Raw genomic sequence first — 9,031 nt, forward strand, 5'->3', positions numbered from 1 at the left:
AAAAAGAAAAAAAAAAAAAAAAAAAAAAAGGAAAAAATTAATAAAACTTATTAAGTTTGTGTATATATAATACTCTTTTATTTTTTTAAAATTTTAAAATTATAAACAATAATATGAATAATGAATATTCTTATTACTATATTTTTATTTAGGTATATCAAGTAAAAAATTATTTTAATATATTTCAATTCAATACATATGTATTTTATCGAATGCATAAGAAATCTTATAGAAAAAATAATATACTTTTATTAAAGTTGGATAAAATATTAGCTTATAGAATATTTTTTAAGAAAATTAAATAAATATTATTAAATTAAATTAATGAAATAAGTAAAATATTTATTGATAATTAACATATAATAAATCACATTTTATTTTTGTTATTTGTTTTAATTTTTGATTTAAACTACAATTATTTATATTTGTGTAAGACTTCATTCAATATATATATATATATATATATTTTTTTTTTTTTGCTTTTTATTTATATTAATTTTTTTAAATTTTAATTATTTACATTAAACATAATTTTAAAACATTAATATATATTTAAATATTGATAACTTTTTAAAAATATAATTTTTAAATATTTCTTTTTTTTTAATATTATTAATTAAAAAACATATATTATTTATAAGAATGTGTGTATATAGTATAAATAAAGGTTATTTTCTTATTTTAAAATTTTGAAAAATCACATTTGAAATAATGAATGTAAAATTTTTATTTTTTTTTATTTTAGAATTATTCTTGTCTTAGTGACTTTCTTTTACATTTTATTAGAAATTTTCCTTTTAATTCTTTTTTTTTTTTTTTTATTTTTTCTATTTAGATTTAGTAATTTAAAAAATTATCTAAAAAAAAAAAATAAAAATAAATTTCATATTAGTGAAATGTAATAAAATATAATTAAATAATGTTTTAATAAAACAAAATATTTATTTTTCTTTCATATTTTTATTGTAATAAATTTTTTTAAACTATATTTTTTAATACATTTATTTTTTTTTAGTTTTTCTGTTTTTTATTTTTATTATACTATTTTATATATATCTTTTTTTATATATATAAAAAGATATAAAGATGTCTTATATTAACAAAAGTTTAAGTAAAAGTATTAATTCTCTTGTTCTTCATTTTGAATTTGTGAAATGTAAAAATTTAAATGATCATACGAAAAAAGGAAAATATTATTTAGTAATATCTTTTGATCAATTAATGTTTTATGAAAAGGATTTTTATGAAATTCAATTTAAAATATTTTTTTATAATATCCATCAAATATATCATTGTGATAAGTCAAATTATATTCATATAACTTTGAAAGAAGATGCAGTAAATACATTATTATATTTTTTATATTATTATTCATGAAGTACTTATCATTTTATCAATTTAATATTTGAAATTTTATTTTCTTTTTAAATAGTTAACTCATGATATTGGTATAAAAGGAATGAACAAAAATATTTTAATAAAGCATTTGTGTATTGGTTATAGTACTTATTATATGTTTAAATCAAATAAAGTTAGTAATATAAAAAAAATATTTATTCAATACACACACACACACACACATATATATATATATATATGTAAAAAGAAAAATAATTTTATATTGTCTTTTTTTTTTTTTTTTCACTTTAAGAATATTTATGTTCCCATTACAAAAGAAACATATAAAGAAAGATGTAATAGAACAAATGAAAATTCTCAAATAAAAAAAATTGATAAATCTATACAGCCATTTATAGGGTTAGTTTAAAATATTATTTACTACAATTAAAATGGAAATATTTATATTTAATGATTTTAACATTTTTTTTTTTTTTTTTTTTTAGATATAAAAAAGTTATATATGATGATTACTTTTTTTTTATTCATAAATCATTTCAAAGTTAGTATTAAATGAAAAGAGTTTAAAAAATGATATAAGTTATTATATTAATTATATATGATACATAATTAATTCTTTATAATTTTTATATACAAATATATCTATTTCAACCTTTTTCTTCTCTCAAATAAGATGCTACTTCTATTTCAAGTGGAAGTGGATTTTATGTTGATTCTAGAGGTAATAAAAATAGATTAAAAGAAAAATATCGCTCATTATTAAAAGGGATATAAAAGAAAATTACAAATATTAATATAAATAAGTTTATTAAATTTTTTTTTTTTTTTTTTTTATAACAATAGGTGTAGAAATAAGTGTAAAAATAGGAGATCAAAAAAGCATGATAGAATTAGACCAGGTTATATAATATATATATATATATAGATTTAACAGAAATAAAAATAAAAGTTTATAAAATAAAATTTATTAATTTTTAGACAACAGATAGTAATTTTTATCAGTTAGCAAAAGATCACCTTAACTTTTTAATTGTAAAAAAAAAAAAAAAAAAAAAAAAAAAAAAAAAAAAAAAAAAATATATATAAAATAACTAATTATTAATTTCTAATATATATAAATTAGCAAGATGTAAAAATTCCGTTAATAATAAGAAAAAATTTTTATTACAAAAAAATGAATCTATCAGATGATATTGCTAAATGGGTAGGATATGAGGTAAAAGTGATTCATTGGAAACTTTTTTCATCTAATTTTAAAAAAAAAAAAAAAAATTATAATTTTTAGAGATACATATATTTTTACATTAAATAACACTTTATATAATAAATTAAATTGAATAAAAATTTATTATGCTTATTTTTTTTTTTCTTTTTTAGATTTATTTAAAAAATGAAACTCATACAATTGTCTGTATTATATTTAGAAGAACATGTAAGAAATAGAAAAAAAAAAAATTAAAAATTTAAATAAAAACATATATTTTTTTTTTTTTCTACAAAAAAAAAAAAAAATAATTTTAGTTATTCCTCCTCTACTTGATAGAAGACAAGATATAATATTTACTTTTAGAATATCTTACGAAAATCAGCAAGGTTGTTAATATATATTTTTAATTTTTTCTTTATATTTAATATATATTAAAAACAACTTTTAAAAAAATATGCATTAGATATTATGAAAATATCTTAATAATAATATTTAATATTTTTTATATATTTTTTTTTAATCTATATATTAGAATTTAATGTAACTGATAAAGATTTATATGATGAAGTATATATTGTAGCTAATTCAATTACTCCTAATGATATTCACAACACTTAGTAATTAATAAAAAAAAAAAGGAATATATTTTAATAATATATATTAATAATATATATTAATAATATATTTTAATATAACTTTTCTTGGTGATATGTTATTATTAATTAAGGATACTAATTTTATAAGAATAAACATACATACATATATGTATATATATATATATATATATATATATATATATATATATATATATATATATATATATATATATATATTTTTTTTTTTTTTTTTTTAGTTATGTTAATTTAATTCAAGCACAAATAGATGCATTGTTATATAATTCTGAGATTTATGAATATTTTGAAACACGGATAAAAATAAGAGTAAAAAGAAAATAAGTATATTATATATATATATATATATATATTTTTATTACTCTTTTTATATAATTTAAAATAATTTATTAATTGAAGCCGTCTTATTTTGAATACATAAAAATGTTTCTGAAATCAGTTCTAATAATTTTAAAAGAAGGAGATGTGAAAATTAATTCTGGTTTCAAAAAAAAAAAATAAAAAATATATCTCAATATTTGTATTTTATTTGTTATAAGGTTAAATATTATTATTTTTTTTTTTTTTTTTTTTTTTTTAATAGATATAATTGATTTTTTAGGAGATGATATTAAAGTGGAAAGAAATCTCGAATATTTACTAAATATTTTATTAAATCAAATTCCTGGTTAAAATAATTAATAGAATATTATTAATATAACAAAATAAAGCATAAATATTTGTTTTATATATATATATATATATATTTTTATAAATAGGGATAAATTTATTAGATACACATAAAAGGGAAAAGATAAAAATTAATAGGATTTTGCATCGATTATCTTATTATTTAATTTATTGCTTAGATGCAGGATTATTATGTATAAGATTAATATAATATAAATAATTTAATTTATGTTTTTATTTTATTTTTTAAATGAACATCTGAATAATTTAATTTTTGATTTTTAGCTGAAAAGTATAATACAACAGATTTTATAAATGGAATTTTAATCATAAATAAAGATAAAAAAAAAGTACAAATTAAACATGAATAAATTTTTTAATACAAAAGTATTTTTTTTATAATTTTTAAATATGTTAAATTTATAGGATATAGATGATATAGTAAATTTTTTTTTACATTTAAGAGAAAAAGATTTCACAAAAAATTATGAAACAAATTGTTTAGACCTACTAAAAGAAGATGATAAATCTGAAATACAATTATCTAAAAAGTTAGACACAAATAATTATTTAATTAATGATTTTTTCTTATTTTATTTGCATCAATGTGGATATATTAATAAGGTTTTTTATTATAAAAATGATGACAATTATAAAAAAATTATTTCATCTATATTGAAATGTGGAATTAATTTTAAAATAAAAAAAAAAATTTGTAAAAATTTATTAACTTTTTCTAATGATTATAAAAATAGATATTTCCCATTGGTTAATTCTATAGTTTCTTTTTTAAGTTATAATTGTGATAAGAAAAATTATTGTATGCTTATATTGAGTACATTAATAAATATAACAAATAATAATAATGTCATAAAAGATTATTTAATCAAATTAAATATAAGTAAAATAGCTAATTTTCTAATTTTATCAAACGATTTTGATATAACACATAAAATAATATTATTATATATAAATTTAAGTAAGGACGCTCATATGTGTGATGATATTATAAATAATGGTTTAATTATTCATTTATTGGATATCCTTTTTAATTTTTATTATATTGATTTAAAATTAAAAAAAGAAATATGTATCAATATATTATGTATAATTGGTCAAATATTTAATTTCAAAAAACATTACACCTTTATATTAAATCATTATATTGGTTTAACTGAAGTTGCTATATATATTTATGAAACAACGGATTTTATTTATTTCGATAAAATTAAATTAATTTATTTTTTTAGACAAATATCTCAACATAGTTATATGATAAAAGAGCAAATATGCAAACATTTAATACCATTAATAATGAAAGAAATATATTTATTTATAAAAAAAGATTTTATATATTCTTCATTAAATTTATTAAATGTTATTTGTGATTATAAAATGAACTGTCTATATTTGCAAAAAATTAAAATTTTTAATTTATTTAATTTTATTAAATCACTTAAAATAATAGATTTATATAAAAAAGTTGTACTTATTGAAAACAAAGTTAAAAAAAATTTAAAAATAATTATTTAAAAAAAATTTGAAAATAATTATTTAAAAAAAATATTTATTCAGAAATGTTCATCAAATGAGAATTCTTAAAAAAAGTATTTTTAAAAAAAACTATTAAATAATTTTAAAATTATATTTAAATTTAATAAATATATATATATATATATATATAATATTACAGTGGATAATTTAAACTTTTATTTAGTAGAATTTATTCAAATTTTTTTTCAATAACAATAATAGATTCACTCTACAAAAAAAAAAAAAAAAAAAAGAGAAAAAGATAGAATCATAATATATTAAGTGTAATTTCAAAAAATAGTAAGTTAATAGAAAAATACACAAAAATAAGTAAAACTATATATATATATATATATTTATACTTTTCTTTTCTTTTTCTTTTTATTTTGCAGATATTCATATGGATAAGATTCTTTTCCCTTTAACCAACGAAGAATTTTTAAAAAATGGTTTATCTAATTTTAAAAAAAAAAAAAAAAAAAACAAAAATGTAAAGGTTGAATTTCCTTTTTTTGAAGTTTATTTTATTTTTCTAAATTGTTACATCTTTAATGTCACAAATATATTTGAAAATATTCCACATTACAAAGATATAAATAGAGACAAAAGCAAAAGGAATAAAGAATAAATAAAAAATTTCAGATTTAGAAAAATATTTTAATGCATCATTAATTTGTTTTTCATTTTTTTCCTCCAAACTATTAATTATAATTTCCTTTTTTATATTAAATATTTTAGATGTTTTCAAAGCTTTAAAATTCATAAATTTATTTATTTTAAAAAATTTTCTACGAAAAAATTTAATCATTTTTAATAAAGTTCAAAAAAGAATATAAAAAAAGAAAACAAATATCATATAATACAAAATTAAATATTAAAATTAGAAAATTAAAAAACAAACAAAATGAAAAATATAAAAAAAAAAAAAAAATAAAAAATAAGTATAAAACAAATATATAAAAAGTTTAATTATAATTATTAATTAAAACATATATAAATTTTGAAAAATTTTTCTTCTCAATAAATGATCTACAAAAAAAAAAAAAAAAAAAAAAAAAAAANAAAAAAAAAAAAAAAAAAAAAAAAAAAAAAAAAAAATTAAATAAAAAAATTACGTTAATCAAAATTAAAAAATATTAGGAAAAGATATCAAAAAGAATGAAAATAGGAACTCATATATTTTTTATTCATGTTTATATATATATATATTATTTTAAAAGTAATTAAAAATAATCAATAATAAAATAAGTAAAATTAGTGGTATATTATAATATTTATTAGTGAAAAAGTAATAACAAGAATTATTTTTTTCTTTTAAAATACCTTTAAGATCTATTTTTCTATTTGGTGTATTATCTTTCGTTTCTTCACATATTACATTTAAACTATTTCCCTAAACAAAAATTAATATAAAGATTTATGAGAAACAATATATTAAAAAAAAAAAAAAAAGAAAATTCTTGTTTTAATGAATCTCTTAATATTTTACTATTTCTGTTTTTTTTTTTTTTTTTTTTTTAATTACATTTTTTAATTTATTATAAGCTGATTGAATTTTTTCAAACATTTTTTTCCAAGTGTTTATGCTATATGTATTTACAATTTTTTTTGTTATAGGACAATATATATTTGCTGTCATATCTTTATTCTCAATAATTTGGTTATTATATATATCTAGTGTTATTCCATTTCTGCAAATATCACTAGAATAAAACTACATCAAAAAGTAAAATAAAATAAAAAATGTTATCATTTAAAAACATACATAATAGTATATATTATATTTTAATTTTTACTTCAAAAAATCCATATAATAATTTTGAAATGTCTTCTTTGTTTTTTTTTAAATTTGGAAATTTCGATTTGATATCCCTAAAGTTAAAAATAAGATATTATAATTTATAAAAAAAAAAAAAAAAAAAAATCAAAAGTTTATATATATTTCTTTTTTAATTACTCTATCTTTGTATAAAATGGCATTTGTACTTCGTCTTGTAAAAAGAAATCTTTAGAGAAGTTTAAAATAATTAAAAAATATATTTATTTTAGAAAAAAAAAAAAAAAGAAAAAATGTAATTTTTTTTTTTTTTATTAACATTCACTATTAATTTCAAAAGAAGATGCATCTTCCCTTTCTAAAGACCTATTGGAAAAATAATGAAAAAAAAAAAAAAAAAAAAAAAAATATATGCATTAATAGGATTTTTAATTTTTATTATTCTAATAAACAATTTCTTCAAATATATTAAAAATCTTACTTATATGAAGGTAATATTGGAACATTTAAATTTTGAAAAAAGTAATAAGTTAACAAAAATAACGCATACGAACTGAAAGTACCTTGAGATCTTTTAAAAAAATAGTTGAAATAAGAATATACTAATAAATATATTTATTAAAAAAAAAATTTAACAAAAAAAAGGAACATTTTTATAGAAATATAAAAACTTTCTAATAAATTACCTGTTATTAATATTTTTCTGTTTTGCCCAATATTTTATTATTCTATTTATTATTGTAACTCTTTCATCTATATTACAGATTGATGAAACAAATTTTGTATTTACAATTGCAGCTGTATTGTTAATACTTATATCACATATATTATTTTGTTCTTCATATATTTTAGCTATTGGAACAGATGCCTTAATTATATTTATTGTTAATGATGGATAAATTAAATTAATTGCACTTTTTATAACTCTTAAGTTGTATAAATAAGAATTTTTATCTTCACAATTTTCTACTACTATACAACAATCAATATCTGAATTTTTTATCCTTTAAAAGAAAAAAATAATATACACATATCTATCTATATATATATATATATATATAATTTTATTAAAAAATAAAATGTTTTATTTTTCTTAATTTCATTTTACTTTTTCTACTAAATATTTTTTTTTTTTTTTTTTTTTTTACAATTTTAAAATTAATTACCATATATTATTTTCACATGAACCAACAAAATAAATTTTTCCTTTCAAATTTGGTTTTATTGCACTTTTTAATAAAAAATAAATTTCCTCTTTTTTTTTATCAATAAAAGAATTTTCTGTTAACCTTTTATGGATATTTAAAATTTCTTTTTTTAAATTTTTTTGATTTAAGAAATTATTTGTTAAGTTAATATTACTATTTGATTTATGGTTAAGTGAAATAGAACTACTTGAAGAGAATTTTCTGTTACATATGCATAAAAAATTGATTCTTTTTGTACTACTTAAATCGTGAAAACTTTTCTTCTTATATATTTGAATACCACTTTTGTCAATAAAACTTTTATTGTTAAAGGAATTTTCATATTCACTTAATTTTGTTCTACTTTCATTTTCATTACTAATAATATTTCTATTTGTATAAGATATATTTATGTGGTTCTTCAAATAAATCTCATTTTCTTTTCTTTTTAATATTATACAAGACATAAATTGTTTTTCTCGTTTTTGCAAAAAAATATTTTTTATAAGAGGTATTTTTATATATTCAATGAAAAGATGAACATTAAAAAGAGTAACCATTTTTGCTTAAAAAAAATTTATTTTCTGTCATTTTTATATAATTTTTAAAATTATTAAATATATATAAATACTTATGATTTTTCAAAAATACGTTATATTATTACACT

General features: G+C 14.6%; 3 protein-coding genes across 3 annotated transcripts; 1 reads left to right on the forward strand and 2 right to left on the reverse strand.

Moving 5' to 3' along the window:
- Positions 1–1,086: 1,086 nt before the first annotated feature.
- On the forward strand, positions 1,087–5,400 carry PGAL8A_00454400 (conserved Plasmodium protein, unknown function; the record flags this gene model as incomplete). Its single annotated transcript, XM_028673300.1, has 17 exons — positions 1,087–1,338; positions 1,433–1,531; positions 1,652–1,758; positions 1,845–1,900; positions 2,033–2,080; positions 2,203–2,258; positions 2,338–2,391; positions 2,483–2,575; positions 2,737–2,791; positions 2,881–2,952; positions 3,099–3,183; positions 3,420–3,507; positions 3,598–3,679; positions 3,782–3,865; positions 3,957–4,061; positions 4,153–4,217; positions 4,294–5,400. 17 exons carry the CDS (start codon positions 1,087–1,089, stop codon positions 5,398–5,400), a joined length of 2,508 nt encoding a protein of 835 aa, XP_028529767.1.
- A 190-nt stretch (positions 5,401–5,590) lies between these two features.
- On the reverse strand, positions 5,591–6,208 carry PGAL8A_00454500 (conserved Plasmodium protein, unknown function; the record flags this gene model as incomplete). Its single annotated transcript, XM_028673301.1, has 3 exons — positions 5,591–5,629; positions 5,763–5,855; positions 5,945–6,208. The coding sequence occupies 3 exons, from the start codon at positions 6,206–6,208 to the stop codon at positions 5,591–5,593; spliced, it is 396 nt and encodes a 131-aa protein (XP_028529768.1).
- A 174-nt stretch (positions 6,209–6,382) lies between these two features.
- Positions 6,383–8,831, reverse strand: PGAL8A_00454600 (nucleotidyltransferase, putative; the record flags this gene model as incomplete). The annotated part of the gene is made up of 9 exons (XM_028673302.1): positions 6,383–6,429; positions 6,724–6,793; positions 6,926–7,114; positions 7,197–7,272; positions 7,358–7,406; positions 7,497–7,543; positions 7,659–7,748; positions 7,864–8,181; positions 8,344–8,831. 9 exons carry the CDS (start codon positions 8,829–8,831, stop codon positions 6,383–6,385), a joined length of 1,374 nt encoding a protein of 457 aa, XP_028529769.1.
- Positions 8,832–9,031: the final 200 nt, after the last annotated feature.

This window comes from Plasmodium gallinaceum (assembly GCF_900005855.1).
Source record: "Plasmodium gallinaceum strain 8A genome assembly, contig: PGAL8A_v1_130, whole genome shotgun sequence".
NCBI classification, from domain to species: domain Eukaryota; phylum Apicomplexa; class Aconoidasida; order Haemosporida; family Plasmodiidae; genus Plasmodium; species Plasmodium gallinaceum.